The sequence below is a fragment of the Oncorhynchus nerka genome, linkage group LG10 (assembly GCF_034236695.1).
Source record: "Oncorhynchus nerka isolate Pitt River linkage group LG10, Oner_Uvic_2.0, whole genome shotgun sequence".
Classification (NCBI taxonomy): domain Eukaryota; kingdom Metazoa; phylum Chordata; class Actinopteri; order Salmoniformes; family Salmonidae; genus Oncorhynchus; species Oncorhynchus nerka.
Genome location: NC_088405.1, coordinates 36,756,126 through 36,778,576, shown reverse-complemented (window position 1 = coordinate 36,778,576; position 22,451 = coordinate 36,756,126). Strand labels below are relative to the sequence as shown.

General features: G+C 42.8%; 1 protein-coding gene across 1 annotated transcript in view; it reads right to left on the bottom strand.

Moving 5' to 3' along the window:
• plekhh2 (pleckstrin homology domain containing, family H (with MyTH4 domain) member 2) overlaps positions 1–21,634 on the bottom strand; it is a 52,815-nt gene extending 31,181 nt beyond the window's left edge. Inside the window, 1 exon segment of the mRNA XM_029669735.2 lies at positions 21,163–21,634. Coding sequence (XP_029525595.2) covers positions 21,163–21,285 — 123 coding nt within the window. The 5' untranslated portion in view covers positions 21,286–21,634.
• Positions 21,635–22,451: the final 817 nt, after the last annotated feature.

Below are 22,451 nucleotides of genomic sequence, written 5' to 3'. Positions count from 1 at the left end.
AGCACAGTAAAGTACAGTACAGCACATCACAGTAGAGTATAGTTCAGTACTGTACAATAAATTATACTGTACTCTACTCTAGTGTACTGTACTATACTGTACTAAGCTATCATTTTATTTACTCTATTGTACTGCGCTGTCCAAACTTGTGAAAAAGAAGTCTTGGATTGGTTCAGATTTGGGTTGACCAAATGTCAACTACTTTTCAATGTCCATGGACGTCTGGTTTTGGTTGGTGCTCAGTGGGTGACAGGGCTGGTTACCGTGAATGGAAAGAGAGAGGGTTCATGGGTAGGTGCCAGTAAGAGCCGGGGGAGGTGACATTAACTGAAGAGAAGAGAGACAGGGAGAGAGAGAGAGGGAGGGGTTGTTCAAACTGTTTTCACACACTTTCTTTGACCACCACGCGACAGAAAGAGAAAGAAAACCGTTATGAGCTGAAAATAACAGAATCCCTGTGGAAGGCAGGACAGTAGGATGCAGTGTTGTGTTCGAGACCATCTAAAGTGAGACCGATTCAAGACCAAGACCGGAGGGGAGGGGGGCGAGACCGTGTCAGAGTCAAGACCGATACCAGACAAATGCGAGTCCAACTCAAGATCATGACCGGTATTTCTGTGTTCATATTTCAGAAGAACAGATGGATTCTCTAGACATTCAGAATGGTGTAAAAAGTGCATGCAAACCCAAACACAGTGGGGAACAATGAGGGCCTTCTACAATTTCAGAGAAAGGCTAAGGATTTATAAAATAATACAAATAATTAGAATTATATATTATTAGTTTCAATTATGTTCTGATTTAATCTCTTCAGTTTTTGTTAGAAAGGAAAAGGTCAACGTTGAAGACAAAAAATATTCAACCAGAATTTTTATTTGGCAGTCTCTGGGTAGATACATTTAGCTAGCTAAGTTAGCCATTGGCTAGGCCATCAGAAGCTTGATAGAAGGCATCTATCGTTCAACTGTATATGGGGAAAATTTTAGAGCGACAGTGGAATCAACCAATCACATTGACTTCTAATGGCCAACAGGTCGAAGGCCAAAAAGTCATTGTGCAATTGGGAGCAGTAGTTTTCCCACGGTCCAGCTAGCTAGCTTTTGTTGTAGGCTAGTTTGCAGCGGCTGTAGCAGGTGTTATCGAAGAGGATCTTGTTGCTAATTTGTTAGCTTCTCCCTTTTCAAGAATAACTTTCAACAAAAAGTTACGTTTCAAATGATCATCATCTGGTGAGTAGAACTGTAATTTCTTATTGCAGCTCACATCTCTTTGAAAATAACTTGTGTGTGAAACATTGTTGCATTTAAACTCTAGATCACCGGTTACTTTGTGTGCTAAACGTTAAATGTTTTTTTTTACAACGGGAAGTAATAGTTGTACATTTCGATTGGGAAATGCTTAGCCTATTGGTTGTGTTTTTGTATTCTTCTGATAGGGACCTACTGGCTTATTATGTCAGAGTTAATGGACTGATGTCTTTCCATCGGACCTATACAGTGTTGTAGTGGTGCCTGGGGAACTGGGTCCTGTGTGAAGGAATGGCACCCTGTGTGAAAAATGCTGTTTTCCTTTAGATTTGTCAGATTTCCACTCTCAAAATCACACTTTAAAAAATATACTAAAATGTTAAGTTCTAAGTCCACAACCATGCTAAAACCACATCAGCAGACCGTCTGGGGGAGAACAAAAAGAAGAAATGTCAATTGAGCAAAACAAATTCCCTCCCCATGGATACAAATCAGCATTATATCATTCTGACAGGTAGGCCTACATTGCAGTCAACATTTCATTGGGAAGGTTTTTTGGGAAAGCTTTTAGAAATGTTCATGCAAACAGGGCATGATGACTGGATTGCACATTGCAAATAGCCTACCAGCCAAGACTAAGGACTAATATTTTTCAATACCTGGTTTGCATAGCCATTGTTGCCTTAGTTAGCATTTACTGGTAGATATCATAGGGTGAAACGTCTTTCCTACCGATGTCATTCTTCTGTGAGCTGCTAAATTCGACAAAACAGTTGAGCGCTGCGCACTATTGCTGCCGGCAGATGACATGCCGCTGAAACTAGACTGTGTGTGCTGAACGCATTTGAATATATTTCACGTGCTTTGCGATTGTGTAGGCTACTTTGTGCATGATTTCTCTATTATACTTAGGGTTGTACATTTTGGGGAATATTCAGAGGTGGAAACTTTCCGTGGGAATTAACGGGAATATATGGGAATTAACGGAAATATATGCACATGAATAGTAATACCATTTTAAATGTAGATTTTATTTGCATTGGATATATTTACCATATCATATGGAGACAAACATAAACATTTCACCTTCTCATAAGTAGATCATTGCAAATTATTAAATCCTTCCAAAAGAAAAAAAAGTTAAGAATTATTTATGAATTGATCTTTAATTAAATGAGTTGACTCTTCACATGGGATGATTTCACTGAACAACAAAAGAAAGAGAATATTGAATGATCCCCAATGATCCATCGCAACTCTCAAAAATGTTTTCAACATACATCTGCAATATGATAGTCTAAAAAACTAAAGCTTTTGGTTGTCTCCCTCTCAGGATTCTATGATTCCTCCTCAATGTCCACCTCTTAAACAACAGACTCTGAGGCCTCATCTTCACTGTCACTTTCCAACCTTGTTGAGGATGGCTCATTGTCACGCTCAAAAAGCCTCAAATTAGCCCGGATGGCCATCAATTTTCCACCCTTGTATTGGTCAGCCTGTTGCGTGCTTTGGTGTGTGTGTTCCCAAACAAGGACCAGTTGCGTTCTGAGGGGGCTGATGTTGGTGGGATTTGGAGGATGATGAAGGCAACATGGGAAAGAGCCTCAGATCCACAAAGTCCCTTCCACCAGGTGGCTGATGAGACATGTTGGCACGACTGCCATATTGCATCTCCATCCCAAAGCCCTTGCTTGGAAGTGTACTTCGCCAGACTGCCAAGAACCTTGCCCTCATCCAGGCCAAGGTGGCGAGACACGGTAGTGATGATACCATAGGCCTTGTTGATCTCTGCACCAGACAGGATGATCTTGCCAGCATACTTGGGGTCCAACATGTACGCTGCGGCGTGTAAGTGGGAACATCAGACAGGATGGCATTGTTTCCCTCAATCTGTGCAATGGCCACAGCTATAGGTTTCAGGAGTGTCAGGCTGCTTACCACTCTCTCCCAAAATACATCATCCAGGAGGATCCTCTTGATGGGGCAGACTGTGATATGGCCATTTCTTGGAGAGACTCCTTCCCCTCCAGGAGACTGTCAAACATGATGATAACACCACCCCAACGGGTGCTGCTGGTCAGCTTCAATGTGGTGCTCTTATTCTTCTCACTTTGCTTGGTGAGGTAGATTGCTGCTATAACTTGATGATCCTTCACAAACCTAACCATTTCCTTGGCTCTATTGTAGAGTGTATCCATTGTTTTCAGTTGCATGATGTCCTTGAGGAGCAGATTCAAGGCATGAGCAGCACAGCCAATGGGTGTGATGTGAGGGTAGGACTCCTCCACTTTAGACCAAGCAGCCTTCATGTTCTCAACATTGTCTGTCACCAGTGCAAATACCTTCTGTTGTCCAAGGTAATTGATGACTGCCTTCAGCTCATCTGCAATGTAGAGACCGGTGTGTCTGTTGTCCCTTGTGTCTGTGCTCTTGTAGAGTACTGGTTGAGGGGTGGAGATGATGTAGTTAATTATTCCTTGCTCACGAAACATTCGACCACTCATCAGATGATTCCAATACAGTCTGCTTTCTCTATGATTTGCTTGACCTTCACTTGAACTCTGCATCCTGCAAATGAGTAGATAAAGCATGACTGGTTGGAGGGGTGTATGCTGGGAGAAGAACATTCAGAAATCTCTTCCAATACACATTGCCTGTGAGCATCAGAGGTGAACCAGTTGCATGCACAGCTCGAGCAAGACATTCATCAGCATTTCTCTGACTACGTTCCTCCATTGTGTCAAAAAAACTTCTGATTCCAGGAGGACCATGAGCTGTTGCTATCGATAAGGTGTCTGATTCATCATTTTCACCTCGAATAGAAGTAGAGGGACTTTTGTCAGGGGTTGCTTGTTGTGAGCACTGAGGGAACTTTGTGCACTTGGCCAGATGATTCTGCGTCTTTGCATTCTTCACATGCGATTTGGCGCAGTATTTGCAAAGGTGCACAGCATTTCCTTCTACATTAGTTGCAGTGAAATGTCTCCACACATCAGATAATACCCGTGGCATTTTTCTGTAAAGATTAGAAACAATTTTGTAAAACAAAATTAAATACAATCCCATGTACAAATAAATAGTTAAGCAGTTAGATTAATCAACTCATTTGTAAGATAGATTTTTTTAAATGAAACATGTTTGGAAACAGGTGAATTAACACTCCTCAGTTAGCAGGCTCAAGCAAGCTAAAACCAACATGGTAGCAAAAACTAACTAGCAGAAACTGTTAACAAGTTAGACATTAAACACACTTTGCTGTAGGCTACTATTTACTAGTTAACAAAAAATATTGTCATATAAAATATATTCACCCCACCCAGTATTGTAATCCAATCTTACCAGAAAGCATGTCGTCCTTGGCTCAGACAGTGTAGTAGTGTTGGCTCAATAGCATCTCATTAATGTGCAAGATCTTGAGAATCAGCTGTACATGTGATGAAAGAGTGCACTGCTCATGCGATGGACGAATGCACTTTGCATTTGCAATTCCGTTGAATTGGGGATAGTTTAACCAAAATATGCCACAAAACCTAGAATTGCCATTTGTGTATCCCACAAAAAAGGTTCACTGTTAAGCTAATTTATTTGATGAATTTAAGCTAAATTCCCCAAATTCCAGGGCTTAACTTCCCATGGAAAATCTCTGAAAAAACTGTAGATTTACCATAAAGTTTCCAACCCTAATTATACTACATAATTAATAAGTTGTATGCCTCCACTACACTACTTTGATACGCAACATAAGGGATTAAGAAGTGAGTATAGCAATCCCCACTGAAAAAAAGTGGGTATACGGTGTATACCTGTGTATAGCCTCCACTTCCTTTGTTTTACAAATAAGTGCACTCTCCTACATCAATCAATCACATTTATAAAGCCCTTTATACATCAGCCGATGTCACAAAGTGCCATACAGAAACCCAGCCTAATATCCCAAACAGCAAGCAATGTAGATGTAGAAGCACGGTGGCTAGGAAAAACTCTTCAGAAAGGCAGGAACCTAGGAAGAAACCTAGAGAGGAACCAGGCTCTGAAGTGTGGCCAGTCCTCACTACAAGAGTGCGCTGGTTTTTACGGTTGGTGTCCTTTTAGCATCACACGCTGAAGGCCGATGTCCAATAGGTTCGCCACTGCACATACATGTCATGTATTGTCATGTTATGTCTTGTCCCTGTGCTTTCCCTTCTCTTCGTTTCCCCCTGCTGGTCGTATTAGGTTACTTTCTCTCTCTCTATCTCTCTCTCTATCGTTCCGTTCCTGCTCCCAGCTGTTCCTCATTCTCCTAACGACCTCGTTTACTCTCTCACACCTGTCCCCTCTTTTGCCCTCTGATTAAGTCTCTATTTCTCTCTCTGTTTCTGCTTCTGTCCTTATCGGATTCTTGTTTGCTTTGCCCTTGTCCCGTCCTGTCCTAATCTGCCTCTTCATCAGATACTGCGTGTGAGCAGGTGTCTCTGTCCTCTACGGCCCGCGCCTACCCGGAGGTACCAGCAGTCTGTTGCCGCTAGCCCTGCTATTCTCCTCGACTACTAGAAGTGGGACTCTCCTGTAAAGATAGAGGATTTATGTTTTCCCTGTTTGGACATCTCCTGTAAAGATTGAGGATTTATGTTTTCCCTGTTTGGACATTAAAAGACTCTGTTTCTGCTAAATCGCTTTTGGGTCCTCACTCACCTGCATAACAATACATGTCTATAATAGATATAAAGAGCTACAATTTCCCCGTTTACTGTTAGTAAGCGTGCAACTTTCCCCCACTCTTCCCTTTCAGCAAGTCAAGGAAATTCGGACAAAGAGGATATTTTTCAATGAAAGTAAAGGACAGTAATGTTACGAGTAAAGTAGGAATCCCAGGTTTCAATAGGCCATAACACATGAATGTTTCAAGAAAGGAGTGTATATATTTGTCCTGGTGATGCTCTTTTATGCGCTTGGAAGCTGATAAAATTGAGTTTTTTAATCCGCTGGTCTCGGGAAGATGTTAGGAGTCCTCACTGTCCGATGCCGAGTCAAGACCAAGTAAAAATGTATCTGACACGCGGACATCTTCTTCTTCGATGAGTTTTAACGGCGGTTAACATCCAATAGATGTTGCATTACCGCCACCTACTAGCCTGGAGTACAACTCCATTATACAATTTTTATTTTTATTTTGTACAAATACTACTACCATCTAACAACACACTCTCAAAAACATTTAAATAATAGAAAATAACACCATCCTACTCCACTATTTAAATCTACGTAGACCTACCACAGGCCAACAACCTGAAAGGAAGGGACACCACCACTCAACACACCCTGTAACTATTCTAAGTCTCGCACACCCAAATATCTCTCTGCTGCTGCCACCACAACCTAAACTTTCTGCGATCTACATTCCATCCCTGCAGTACAGTTGATAACCATTGCTATAAATGCTAAAAATCCAATCTTATTGGAACATCTATCACTTGTTGGTTTATCCCGCTGTACTGGTACAGATCTACTTCTCACACCACTCCTCTCAGGATCCCTCCCCCTTGACCCATCTTCCTCTACTTTCTTCAATAAACTGGACAGTTTTATCTCAATCTCTTCATTCAAAGACTTAATCATGGACACTCTTACTGACAGTTGTGGCTGCTTTGTGTGTTGTACTGTTGTCTCTACCTTCTTGCCCTTTGTGCTGTTGACTGTGCCTAATAATGTTTGTGCTGCTACCATGTTGTTGTTATGGGGCAGCAGCGTAGCCTAGTGGTTAGAGTGTTGGACTAGTAACCGGGAAGGTTGCAAGTTCTAATCCCCGAGCTGACAAGGTACAAATCTGTCATTCTGCCCCTGAACAGGCAGTTAACCCACTGTTCTTAGGCCGTCATTGAAAATAAGAATTTGTTCTTAACACTTAACTGACTTGCCTAGTTAAATAAAGGTTAAAAAAATGTTGTGTTGCGGTCTTAGGTCTCTCTTTATGTTGTGTTGTATCTATTGTTGTGATGTGTGTTTTGACCTATATTTATATTGTATTTGTATTCCCAGGCCCCCGTCCCCGCAGGAGGCCTTTTGCCTTTCGGTAGGCTGTCATTGTAAATAAAAATTTGTTCTTAACTGACTTGCCTAAATAAAAGGTACAATTATTATTATTTTTAAATTCACTGCCTCAGCATATGACAACTTCTGCACTGCTCTAACCGTGGAAACCTCAACCTGCCTCTCTCACACGGAACATATCTGATCACCAGCCACATGGGCACCTCTACAATTAACACACCACTATTTTCCCCAATGCTACACATTCCTTTGTCTCATGCCCTTCTGCACACTTCTCACACCTAGGAACCTCCCTCCTACATAAGCTTGACACCTGTAACAATGTAATGTATTCGGCACAAAAGCTCGTACAGGATAACTTATATATCCTAAGAACATCAAAACTCAAAAGAACAGACAATGACTCTTCTGTTTCACCACTCACGCCATCCTGTCTGCTCCACACCAAACAACGAGCAAAACAAACACAGGGAATCTTCTCCTTCAGTTGGTCAACTTCTACATTTACCGCTACCCCCAGTAATCACTTCTTTCAATGGTGCCATTTTCTTGAGCGCAAAACAATTCACATTTCTTGCCCGCATTCGTTTAACGCAGAGCGCCTTCTTCCTCTGACCAGCAGAAACGCAAACAATTATTACAAGACCACTTCTGGTTACCGTCCCCGATTCCACAGCGTCCAACTCTGTTTTCACCCACCCTGAAACCACAAATGGATCAGCCAAAAGCCAAGAGTCCACTTTTTCCAAAAAACTTCACTCCTACTGTCACTGACTCATCTTTATCCTGACCCTCGGTACAAGCCTCGTGCTCGAGAACTTCCTCACACCTACCACGTCCGATACTTAAACCTCATTCACTTCCATTTCTCCTCCTGTCTTCACTCACTCAGCTTACACTTTCTACCATTCCTCTTTAACAAACACCTAGCTTTTTCCCCCCACCATTTTGAACCGACTCAAGCTCACTCTCTCTTCCTCCCTCTCTCTCTTAGACCTCCTCTGCCTCTCTTTTACCCGTCCATTCCTCCACTGTACTCCATGTACACATCTCCTTATGATAATACTGCACCTCTCCTGTGATAAATCTTGTTCTGGGCTTCTCAAGGGACACCATTTAACCGGCTTGTCACAATCTCTGTACAATCAGAACGAACCCTTTGGGATATAGCGCTCAACAGGGCATCCCACTTATAACGCAGATGCTTTGTCTTGAGGTTCTTCTTTTTCCAGAAGCTACTGCGACGCTTTTCCATTTAAAAAAAAAGCGCGCTCTTCCACCCACCATCTCACCCTAGACTCGAACATACGATGGTGACTCCTTTTCTCTGTGGGTTGGTTGGGCTGCCCCAACACGCATGGCTCCCAGACAAGACCCTCAAAAGTGGTCTCGAGACCGGACTCCTACAACACTGGTAGCAGGTGAACTAACTTTGGTTTGTGACTACTATGACTCCCCATTGTAGTCAATTCAGTTGCAGTCACTCTGTTACAGATTTCTGTAGGATGGAACATGGTTGGAACATGGTTTATATATGCCTTAAAAAATATATATTCTTAGCTTCTTTTCTGTGTGTTTTTTTTTGATTGACACAAAATTTCATGTGCCCAGGCCATATAGCGAGTACAGCTGTACACACATATACGCACACACATATACGCACACACACACACACACACACACACACACACACACACACACACACACACACACACACACACACACACACACACACACAAACTTGTGTGTAAGGATACATCACTGTCCATCATTTCCTGAGCAGCTCTAATGGGACTTTGTTACTGGAATTTACACTGTGGTAATCTGTGTTATGGTCCATTACCAAGTCCCTGAAATAAACTCCCAGTCAGACAGCTAGAATGACAACGTCGAAATAACATGAACACACAATGTTTACACACTTGAAACACACACACAAAAAAGGACTCAACAGAAGCCATGTCAATGCACATAACCCCTAACATCTCTCCATCATTCCACCCTTCTACATCCTCACTGGATCCAAACTCCAGTTTGCCTACCATTCCTGGAATTCCGGGACTGCCTCATTGTGGCCAGCCAACCAGCACCCCACACACCCTCCCCACTCACACACACACACACACACACACACACAACCCTCCATCCACAGCCTAGCCAGCTCACAAAGCCTCCCTCTGTAGACACCAGGCCTACATATTTACTCCGCAGTAGCTCAACATCATAGCAGCTGAACACTACAGTAAAGCAATGGTAATAACTGATTTCCGTGCAGTGGCTCCATCAGAGTCCTTCCACACAGCAGACACTTGACTACTGGTGAGAGGGAGACTTGTGCTGAGGGGATAGAACTGTAGCCCTCACACACATCTCAGTGATTACAGCAGACACAGAGCCCCTTTGAGTCACCTACACAAACACACACGTCATATGCTCACACAAACACACTTGCACACACACGCTCATATATTCGCCCGCGCTCACATGCAGTATATGCCTGCACACGCACACATTCGAGCACACACACACACACACATGCATAGACATACACACATGCATAGACACGCACACACACACACACGTCTGTCATGGGGAGGAAACCGGTGGAGAACCAAGCAAATATCTCAAGGTTAGAGACGTAGGCGGAATCCCATCTTGAGATTGGTGGCGGCTGGGCCTGCTCTGAAATCAGAAGCATATGTCTGTGTGAACACTGCAGGGGGTGTGGAGAGGCAGCACAGTCTTACTAAAGAGATACAACTGGCTTTTCTCTCTGAGTGTTTGTTTATATGTGTGTGTGTGTATGTGTGTGCCTACGATAACAGACTACTCTTTTGCCACTGAGTTTGCGGATGCTATTGCCATCCTACTGTAAGTACAACAGTCTGGCCATCGGTAAGGTAAAACTATGGTGGTCCACTCTACTTACTTCACAGCCTTGAGTGTGATTGACATGCCCTTGTCAGAGAGATGATTGGTCCACGTGACATTTAACCCCAACACCCCCACAGGAGGCCACCACCCACATAAATGTGGAATCAATCTGGGAGTGAAAGGCAGGAAGTGGGGGGAACGCTAAAACCAGAGCACATTTCTCCACCCCAAATGTGGTTCCTGTCTTTTAACATGTGTGTGTGGGGATCTGGACCATAAAAGTAGGCCACTGAACGTCCAGGTCCCAAATACTTCATCCTCCCTTTCTGTGTCGACTCTACTGCTCAGGGTTCTACTGTAGTGGTGAGTGGATTTACTCAGTAAAAAGGCGACAGCAGTAGTATTAAAAGGGCCTGTGAGTGAGAGTGAGACTGAGTATAGGAGACAGAGAGCGAGAGAATGAGAGGAAAATAGTCTGGAACAGAGAGAGAGCAAGAGAGAAGCGGAGAGCGAGAGAGACTGAAGGGGGTAGGGAGAGAGGGTGCAAAGCAGCATCCTGGGAAAATAAAACACACATGGTCTCTTTGTCTCCAGTATGAGCTGTGTGGACCACTGTTCCAGCTGGCTAGTTCAGGGGCCAAAACCAACGCCCCACCTAGCCCTCCACTACCTCCCCAAAATACCACAGGCAAGGTGTGGGTGAAAGGAAACCATTACAGAGAGTGAGAGAAGGGAGAGAGTGAGGGAAAGTTGAGTCAAAATAGAGTGAGAAGAAAACATAAGTGTGCGAGGGTGAGAGAGAGAGACAGAGAGAGAAAAACTAGTTGTGACCCACATCCTTCCATCGTTCCAAACATGGAGAAGTGTAGACTGTCTCTCTCTCTCTGCCTCGGTCACTTCCTGTGCAACACGCTCTCTGTTTACAAACCCAGGAATTTCCTCCCCTGGGCCGCCAAATGATTACAAGAGCGTTTATTTCTACTCCGTCTCTCCGTTCCCTCTTTCTTTACCTTCACTCTCTACTACTTGACCAATGTCCCAGGTTTTCCTACACATTTGTACCTTCTCTCTATTCCCTTAGTGAGATACTCAGAGCTTTCTGGTAGCGGTGATGACATCAGTGTGGTTGGTGGTCTTTCTTTATCTTGATGCTTCATCTCGTTTCACCTACCCAGCACACCACTCCGGATCTCAAGTCCTCTATTAAACGAGAGAAAAGCTCCACTCTACTCGCGTCTCGCTAACACAACTGTAGAGCACTGTACCACAAAAAGAAACACACCTTCGGCCTGGGTCACATTAATACTGCACTGCCCACTCAGCAAACTAGCTCCCACCCCCCCCCACACACACACAACCTGTCCTTGTCTAGCGGTTAGAGCCAGTAACCGAAAGGTCACAGGATAAGAGTCTCCGAGCTGACAAGGTGAAAAAAATCTGTCGATGTGCCCTTGAGCAAGGCACTTAACCCTAATTGTTCCTGTAAGTCGCTCTGGATAAGAGTGTCTGCTAAATATAAAAATGTAGATCCACACACACACCATTTAGGTGCCTGCAATTCACCAAACAGATGAGAAAGTGGGAGATTAATGAGATTCTTTGAGGTATACGTGCACCCCCACACACTGATGCATGGTTTAAAACAACAGGCGCTGACGCACCGCGAGCCCAGTACAGAGGAACAAAAACACACTGGGATGACTGCATGGGGATTTTCACTTGATGAGCTCATCTCGCCACAGTAGGAAATCCAGTAGGACTGGGGTCAAAGGTCACAAGAGGAAAACCAGGCTGACTCCACTCAGGGCCAGACCACAGAGGGAGGGAAGGAGGATAATGAGGTCAGACTCTACTAGTGAGAGTGACCTGTCAGCCCTGACTAGGGCTGATTGAATATTTCCCTGATAATTTACAAATGTTCCATCCCGAGAATAAATCACTCCCCCCGGGTAACCCGGTATTTCCCACCAAAACCACAAGTGTCATTCTAAAGCATATAAATATATGGGTTTTGATTTGAGCTTTTGTCGGCTTGAAAATTCAAGCCTGATGCTACCGGATCCTGATGAGCCATACATTTAAATACGTTTTATGAGCCCTACATGAAAGACATTTTAGGAGCCCAAGCCCAAAAGATTGTGCCATTATCCAATAGGCCTACATTGCCTATAATATGTAGGCTACCACACTTCACACACAAGATACAACAGAAAAACATAGAAGCCCATAGATGTAGCTATGCTCTCTTGGGTAAATAAATGATACAAGCTCCAGTAGGCTAATCTTTTTGAAGGTGAACTGTATTACTGTGCTGTATTATATGACTGAAATTACTACCTTGTCCAAACCATCAAGCTGGGAGAGAACATGCAAAGATGGCGCAGGACATGCAGCCTACAAAGTTACAATTATAAGGCTAGAAAATGTGATTTCATTTGGAAATATAATAGGGCCTATTTTACATTTGTATAATTAGTAGGCTGACGCATATCCAGGGCACCTTTCATAATATTTCCCCTACTGTGCGACATCGCTTTTAACAGTTAAATGAAATAAGTTTCGTGGTCCTCATCTTCATCGTCGTAATGACATGCTTGAATAATTAAGGACTAGAACCAGATGCAGACGGCTTTCACTTCTCTTCACGAAGATTGCATTTTTATGGGTGACGGGTCTAAATAAATAACTGACACAGCCATCACGCATTCGCTCTTCTCCCGATGAGTTCTACTGGCTGCTGAAAACAAGAGCTTGCATCCTTTTTCGAATAGCATTTTAGTAGGATATAAGAAAGGCACACAAACAAATTCCAGCAAACTATTCTCGTCTAGCTTGTCGTGGAACTAAGAGCTAAGGAGCATTTTTTTTAAGGCCAGCGGTGCACAGATGCGTATTGCACAAGAGACAGAGGCTATACACCTATGCATAGCCCATAATTCATTCGATATATGGCTAATACCGCATTGAATGAATTACCTGAAAGGGGTAGGCTAGGACATCTATATGAAAAGCATGATCTATTTTGAATGGAATTGTTGGAGTGAGAGAGAGACTGCAAGAGCGTGCTCCCGTAAATCTACGTAGTTTTGTCCTTGAGCTGTTGTTGTCTATTAATGTTCTGTATTATGTCATGTTTTGTGTGGACCCCCTAATAAAATACCAAATACCGTATGCACTGATTTAAAGCAACTATATTCGAGTGAAAAAAAAAAAAAAAGTACTTGGCTCCCGATAAGCAGATGGAGATGTGTAAATTAGACGCGCATTCAGTCATTATATTACGGTATCATAGGCTATGCTGCAGCAAATATAGGCCCACCTGTCACAAGAAAAAAACATGAGATGAAACATGCATTGTGAACTGCGCTCCGCCTGAGATGAGCAGTCTGTCCCGCCCTCAGCGTTGTGATTGATCATGCAGAGAGAAGGCTGTAGAGAGGCCAGATTTAGACATTTTATATAATTTAACAGTTCCATTTCACATCATGCTGTTCATAGAAATAATTTATTGTAATTTACCAGTTTCTCGCTGTTATTTATCCCGGGGAAAGGGGAGTGGGTTTTGGGCGGGAAATATTGATATATCTCGTTAACCTGTTATCCGATATTATTCAACCCTACCCCTGAACCCTGGCGTACGTTTATGGTGTTTTCATTTTACATTTTTATTTAACCTTTACTTAACTAGGCAAGTCAGTTAAAAAAATAATCTTATTTACAATTTAGAAGTTATGAGGCCTACATTGTTATGAGGCCTACATTACATGTACAGTGCCTTGCAAAAGTATTCATCCCCCTTGGCGTTTTTCATATTTTGTTGCATTGTAATGCAATTGTTGCACCTGTAATTTAAATGGATTTTTATTAGGATTTCATGACATACAAAATAGTCCAAATTGGCGAAATAAAAAAAATAACTTCAAAAAAATAATCTAACGGAAAAGTGGTGTTATGAAGCTCCTAAATAAGATCTGGTGCAGCCAATTACCTTCAGAAGTCACATAATTAGTTAAAGTCCACCTGTGTGCAATCTAAGTGTCACATGATCTGTCACATGATCTCAGTATATATACACCTGTTCTGAAAGGCCCCCAAAGTCTGCAACACCACTAAGCAAGGGGTACCACGAAGACCAAGGAGCTTGCCATATAAGTCAGGGACAAAGTTGTGGAGAAGTACAGATCAGGGTTGGATTATAAAAAAGTATCAGAAACTTTGAACATCCCACAGAGCACCATTAAATCCATTATTAAAAAATTGAAAGAATATGGCATCACAACAAACCTACCAAGAGAGGGTCGCCCACCAAAACTCATGGATCAGGCAAGGAGGGCATTAATCAAAGAGGCAACAAAGAGACCAAAGATAACCCTGAAGGAGCTGCAAAGCTCCACAGCGGAGATTGGAGTTTCTGTCCATAGGATCACTTTAAGCCGTACACTCCACAGAGTTGGGCTTTACGGAAGAGTGTCCAGAAAAAAAGTAATTGCTTCAAGAAAAAAAAAGCTAACACGTTTGGTGTTTGCCAAAAGGCATGTGGGAGACTCCCCAAACATATGGAAGAAGGTACTCTGATCAGATGAGACTAAAATTGAGCTTTTGGCAATCAAGGAAAACACTATGTCTGGCATTAACCCAACACCTCTCATCACCCCGAGAAGACCATGCCCAAAGGGAAGCATGGTGGTGGCAGCATCATGCTATGGGGATGTTTTTCATCGGCAGGGACTGGGAAACTGGTCAGAATTGAAGGAATGATGGATGGCGCTAAATAAAGGGAAAATCTTGAGGGAAACCTGTTTCAGTCTTCCAGAGATTTGAGACTGGGACGGAGGTTCACCTTCCAGCAGGACTATGACCCTAAGCATACTGCTAAAGCAACACTCAAGTGGTTTAAGGGGAAACATTTAAATGTCTTGGAATGGCCTAGTCAAAGCCCAGACCTCAATCCAATTGAGAATCTGTGGTATCACTTAAAATTGCTGTACATCACCAGGACGCATCCAACTGGAGCAGTTTTGCCTTGAAAAATGGGCAAAGATCCCAGTGGCTAGATGTGCCAAGCTTATAGAGACATAGCCCAAGAAACTTGCAGCTGTAATTGCTGCAAAAGGTGGCTCTACAAACTATTGACTTTGGGGGGGTGAATAGTTATGAAGGTTAAAATGTTCTTTTTTTTAACCTTTTTATTTCTTGTCTGTTTTCACTAAAAATCTTAAAATCTTAAAAAATGTCACAAAGCATCTTCAAAGTGGTAGGCATGTTGTGTAAATCAAATTATACAAACCCCCCTTAATTTTAATTCCAGGTTGTAAGGCAACAAAATAGGAAAAATGCCAAGGGGGTGAATACTTTCGCAGGCCACTGTATATTACATGGTTAATGATGAAATATGGGAAACATATCATTCTTTCAAATAGTTAAATTGTTCAAAATGCACCCAATCAACTTCAATACACCAGGCCTAAACAAAAGCACAATCATTTTCCTAAAGATTGTTTGGCTCAACAACTGAGCGGTAACTGTAATTCAATAAAGTCAGTGGCATCCCAGAATGCATTGCGTGATGGAGCCCTGTGGTCAGGCTGCTGTTTACATTAACCTCTAATCAGGCCTCCCTGGAGACCTCAGGCCTCAGAACTAGGCCAGCGAACTACAGGGGCCAAGCTGGCCCACCCCACCATGCAGGCCAGACCAGACCATGTCTTGGGCCGTCTCTCTCTTTCGCTCACTCTGTATCTCTCTGGGTCGTTCCACCTCAAAAGCACAAGAAAGAGAATTTCGACACCCACCATCTCTACCATCTATTGTTCTGAAATAGTTTCTGTTCTTAGAAACGGATAAGATTAGCTAGCATTCCTTCAACATTATTTTGTTGAAATATAATTTGATCTCTGAGAAATGAAGCAAATAGATTGCATCCAAATTGGCCATTTTAATTTACAGGTTATTCAATAAGTACACTGAGTGTCCTAATATTGTGTTGCACCCTCTTTTGCCCTCAGAACAGCCTCATTTCGTCAGGGCGTGGACTCTACAAGGTGTCTAAAGCGTTCCACAGGGATGCTGGCCCATGTCGACTCCAACGCTTCCCACAGTTGTGTCAAGTTGGCTGGATGTCCTTTGGGTGGTGGACCAGTCTTGATACACACGGGAAACTGTTGAGTGTGAAAAACCCACACTCAAACCAGTGGGCCTGGCAGCTACTACCATTCCCAGTTCAAAAGGCACTTACAGTGCATTCGGAAAGTATTCAGACCCCTTCCCTTTTCCCACATTTTGCTAAGTTACAGCCTTATTCTAAAATTGATTAGATTAAATGTTTTCCTCATCAATCTACCCCATAATGACAAAGCGAAAACAGGTTTTTAGAATTTTTTCAAATAAAAAAAACAGAGTCCTTATTCACATAAGTATTTAGTCCCTTTGCTATGAGACTCGGAATTGAGCTCAGGTGCATCCTGTTTCCATCCATTTGTCATCCTTGAGATGTTTCTACAACTTGATTGGAGTCCACCTGTGGTAAATTAAATTGATTGGACATGATTTGGAAAAGCACGTATCTGTCTAGATAAGCTCCCACAGTTGACAGTGTCAGAGCAAAAACCAAGCCCTGAGGTCGAAGGAATTGTCCTTAGAGATCTGAGACAGGATTGTGTCGAGACACAGATCTGGGGAAGGGTACCAAAACATTTCTGCAGCATTGAAGGTTCCCAAGAGCACAATGGCCTCCATCATTCTTAAATGGAAGAAGTTTGGAACCAACAAGACTCTTCCTAGAGCTGGCCGCCCGGACAAACTGAGGCCTGAATTCCAAGCGTCGGGAGGAAACCTGGCACCATTCCTACGGTGAAGACCAGTCAGGATCGAGGGAAAGATGAACGGAGAAAAGTACAGAGACCCTTGATGAAAACCCGGCTCCAGAGTGCTCAGGACCTCTGACTGGGGCGAAGGTTCACCTTCCAACAGGACAACGACCCTAAGCACACAGCCAAGACAATGCAGGAGTGGCTTTGGGACAAGTCTCTGAATGTCCTTGAGTGGCCCAGCCAGAGCCCGGACTTAAACCCGATCTAACATATCTGAAGAGACCTGAAAATAGCTGTGCAGCCACGTTCCCCATCCAACCTGACAGACCTTGAGAGGATCTGCAGAGAAGAATGGGAGAAACTCCCCAAATACATGTGTGCCAAGTTTGTAGTGTCATACCCAAGAAGACTTGAGGCTGTAATCGTTGCCAAAGGTGCTTCAACAAAGTACTGAGTAAAGGGTCTGAATACTTATGTAAAGGTAATATTTCATTTTTAATTTTTTATAAATATGCCCCCAAAAATAAAAACCTGTTTTTGCTTTGTCATTATGGGGTATTGTGTGTAGATTGACGAGGGAAAAAACGATTTAATCAATTTTAGAATAAGGCTGTAACGTAAAAAAAAAAAAAAACCTTCTTCAAACTGCATCCTCCCCTTCATATACACCAGGGCTGCCCAACCCTCTTCCTGGAGATCTACTGTCCTGTAGGTTTTCAGTTCAACCCTAATTTAGCATATTTGATTCAGCTAGTTAACGTCTTATTGAGTAGCTAATTAGTAGAATCGGGTGTGCTAAATTAGGGTTGGACTGAAAACCCACAGGACGGTAGATCTCCAGGAAGAGGGTTGCACTGAAAACCCACAGGACAGTAGATCTCCAGGAAGAGGGTTGCACTGAAAACCCACAGGACAGTAGATCTCCAGGAAGAGGGTTGCACTGAAAACCCACAGGACAGTAGATCTCCAAGAAGAGGGTTGCACTGAAAACCCACAGGACAGTAGATCTCCAGGAAGAGGGTTGCACTGAAAACCCACAGGACAGTAGATCTCCAAGAAGAGGGTTGCACTGAAAACCCACAGGACAGTAGATTTCCAGGAAGAGGGTTGCACTGAAAACCCACAGGACAGTAGATCTCCAGGAAGAGGGTTGCACTGAAAACCCACAGGACAGTAGATCTCCAAGAAGAGGGTTGCACTGAAAACCCACAGGACAGTAGATTTCCAGGAAGAGGGTTGCACTGAAAACCCACAGGACAGTAGATCTCAAAGAAGAGGGTTGCACTGAAAACCCACAGGACAGTAGATCTCCAGGAAGAGGGTTGCACTGAAAACCCACAGGACAGTAGATCTCAAAGAAGAGGATTGCACTGAAAACCCACAGGACAGTAGATCTCAAAGAAGAGGGTTGCGCTGAAAACCCACAAGACTTTAGATCTCCAGGAAGAGGGTTGGGCAACCCTGCTCTACACTGATTAAAGTGGATTCAACAAGCAACATCAAATAAGGGATCATAGCTTTCACCTGGACCCAGGTGTTCCTAATGTTCCTAACATTTTTCTAACAATGAGTTAGACATAAGGAATGGTCAAAAAAAAAAACACTGACCCCCCCCCACGCATATCCCACCCCAACAACAAGTATATAGTATCAGTTCTCTGTCTGACAAGTAGTATGGAGATGCAGCTCAGAGTATTGTTTCCTTATCCTCTGTAATGTATTCTCAGTGAATTTGGTCATGTTTTTTGTTCAGAAAAATTACTCATTGAAGTTGATAGGTTTATGTCCTTATAGGCAGAGCTGCAAAGAAAAAGCCATATCTCAGACTGGCCAATAAAAATAAAAGATTAAGATGGGCAAAAGAACAGACACTAGACAGAGATACAACTTTTTCTTTGCAACTCTGCCTAGAAGGCCAGCATCCCAGAGTCGCCTCTTCACTGTTGACGTTGAGACTGGTGTTTTGCGGATACTACTTAATGAAGCTGCCAGTTGAGGACATGTGAGGCGTCTGTTTCTCAAACTAGACACTCTAATGTACTTGTCCTCTTTCTCAGTTGTGCACCGGGGCCTCCCACTCCCATTTTTATTCTGGTTAGAGCCAGTTTGTGCTGTTCTGTGAAGGGAGTAGTACACAACATTGTACGAGATCTTCAGTTTCTTGGCAATTTCTGGCATGGAATTGCCTTCATTTCTCAGAACAAGAATAGACTGACGAGTTTCAGAAGAAAGTAATTTGTATCTGGCCATTTTGAGCCTGAAATCGAACCCACAAATGCTGATGCTCCAGATACTCAACTAGTCTAAAGAAGGACAGTTTTATTGCTTCTTTAATCAGAACAACCGTTTTCAGCTGTGCTAACATAATTGCAAAAGGGTTTTCTAATGATCAATTATCCTTTTAAAATGATCAACTTGGACACTACATGCCATTGGAACACAGGAGTGATGGTTGCTGATAATGGGCCTCTGTACGCCCATGTAGATATTCCATATATTTTTTTAAATCTGCAGTTTCCAGCTACAATAGTCATTTACAACATTAACAATGTTTACACTGTATTTTGGATCAATTTTATGTTATTTTAATGGACAAAAAATGTGCTTCTCTTTCAAAAACAAGGACATTTCTAAGTGACCCCATTTTTGGAAAAGGACCAGTAAGTAAGCATTTCACTGTTACCGTCTGTTGTTAATGAAGCATGTGACAAATACAATTAGATTAGATAAAGGCTAAAAGGTTAGCATTTGAAGGAAACCAATTTGGGTACACTATCCCTTTAACGTTGGGGGGGGTTTCTTAAAACAAATAAACACATAATAGCAGGAACATCACCATTTAGTGCTCAGAACCTGGTAATATCAGCATGTAGAATGGGACATAAACCTAACAACCTCAATGACAAATTTCTCTGAACAGGTGGGGGAAAAAAACATCACCAAATTCACTACATTACATAGGATGAACAAACAATATTCCGAGACACAGCTCCATACTACTAGTCAGACATAGAGAATTGATGCGGTCTAGTTGCTGTTGGTTTGGGAGGTTGCTGTTGCTGTTGGTTTGGGAGGTTGCTGTTGGTTTGACGTGGGGGGTTTCCGTGGGTGGCTTTTTACAACTTCTTTGAATTCCTTGTGTCTTACTCATTGTAAGAAAAAGTTTGGTCCAAATCAGATGTTAAAATATTTGACTATAATATGAATCCTATGAATTAAAAATGGCCAATTTGGCTCCAACCAATCTCAGATATTAAATTATATTTCAACAAAATAATGTCGCAGGAATGCTAATCTTATCTGTTTCTAACTATAGAAACAATTTCAGAACATTCTGAGATGGTGGTTGTCATAGCTTCCTGGAATGACACACACACACACACACACACACACACACACACACACACACACACACACACACACACACACACGCAGCCTTGCCGCCTGTCACATAGCCAAGTCTTCGTCATCCTACCTCATTCTTGCTCTCTCTCCCTCTACCTTTCTCACAGTTCTACATTACTGCACACACACAAGCACACATAAACCATACCCCACCACTCCATAACCTAGATAGTAGAACACTATTCCACACCATACATGGACTGGTGTTTAAGAAGATCCTGCACTTCAACACAAAGAGAGAGAGAGATGGAGAGAGTGTGTTTGTGTACGAGAGAGAGAGAGAGCCTAGGAAAGAACAGCTCTCCCAACTGACCTTTCCCCACAGCAGACACTCAACAGACGCTTCAAGTCTGACTGACTTTAATAGAGATGGCAGTTCATTTAGAGTCAGGCTCCGAACAGAGATCCTCGGGCAAGAGGATGTGCCTCTCCAACGTGGGAGGAAACCCGTGGATAAAACCACTTCCTTGTTCTGTAACAGTAACAGTTAATAACAGCTCCAAATGAGGGAATGTGGTTGAGATGGAATATTTTGCTCAGTCAGCATGAGATACGCTGTGAAACGGTCAGTTAAGTGTGCTAATGAGAAAGGATGAAGGACTGGCTGCTTGGAATGGTAAAGGATGATATTCCAGATGACTGTTTTGGGGGGGTTGAGAGTGTTACGGTCTTCTTTAGCCGATGCGTTACTGCTGGTGTGTTTGCTTTAGTTTGCTTCCGATAGGAGAGCCTGGGATGTAAGGCTACTTGGGATCATTTAACATTTCATTTGATACAACTTGTTACTTAGGACCAACCTTGTCTGCCGTTAGCTCTCTGATCTTGATGATCTGCACCCGGAACTTCATGAGCAGGGCTTCCAGGACGAAACACTTCTCCTTCCAGTCCTCCTGTCCCAGAGCCTCCTCTGCCTCTGCCATGGCCCCTGTCCCTGCCCCCTCCAGCCCCTGTGGAAAACAAGAGAAAGATACATGAATGACAATGGTGCGGTCACGTCTATTTAGTATTGTTACTTGGGAATTCTGATAAGAGGGTGGATGAGATGCATGCAGCTGAGACGGATAGACACAGAGTAGCTGTTGTTTTGAAACTGTAACTGTATTTCCCCCATCTGGCACCCCTCAACTGTTCCAAGGCTTGGCTTGACTAGGCTGGACTGGACACAACTGGTAGTCAAACAGAGCAATGTGAGAGAAAAGTTTATGGGCAATTCCACGGTAACAGAATTACACTTTGACTCCGTTTTTTTTCTTCAAATTTAAAATGTACACCAAACAAAGGACTACTTTTAACAAAAAAAAAAAAACTTGAAAGATTAAGGAAGAGACTATTTAATTGCATAGTAGAAAACTCTTTAAATCAGGCAGCTACGAGGGAGATCCACAGTATCTCTGGTTTCACAGGGAAGAACTCCAAGAGTAAATGGTCACATGTCCCTTATATAGTGGGAGGTGATCATACAATCATATTGTTATTTTATACAAGCAACAGTTCAGGAACAAAATGGCCTTGTGTCAGGGTGCAGACATACCAGGAGTTTATGAAAGGAATAACATCACAGTCCAACACAGAACATATGTAAGAGAAATATTGTAAAATCTCCCTCAGGTTTTTATGCGACCATATTTTCCCAAAACTGTTGAATATCTGCTCTGAATTAAGATTCACAGATGTCTGCAGAAAGAATGGGAGGTCAGATATTCAGCTATGACATGGCATCTTGAGTTTGAAAACATCTATTTTGGTTATTGAACTACAGTAAGTGAAGTGGATTTACACCTGGTAACGGAATTATGGGAACAAAATTACATCATGGGTGCCTGATTGTACTACACAGAAATGATGAATTATGCAAATAAATGTCATTCTCCTCATGTTTCACAACTTTGGACATTACAGTGCAGCAGAGCACAGTGAAGTACAGTGCTGTACAGTAGAGTACAGCAGAGCACAGTGGAGTACAGTGCAGTACAATACAGCAGAGCACAGTGGAGTACAGTGCAGTACAATACAGCAGAGCACAGTGGAGTGCAGTGCAGTACAGTACAGTAGAGTACAGCAGAGCACAGTGGAGTACAGTGCAGTA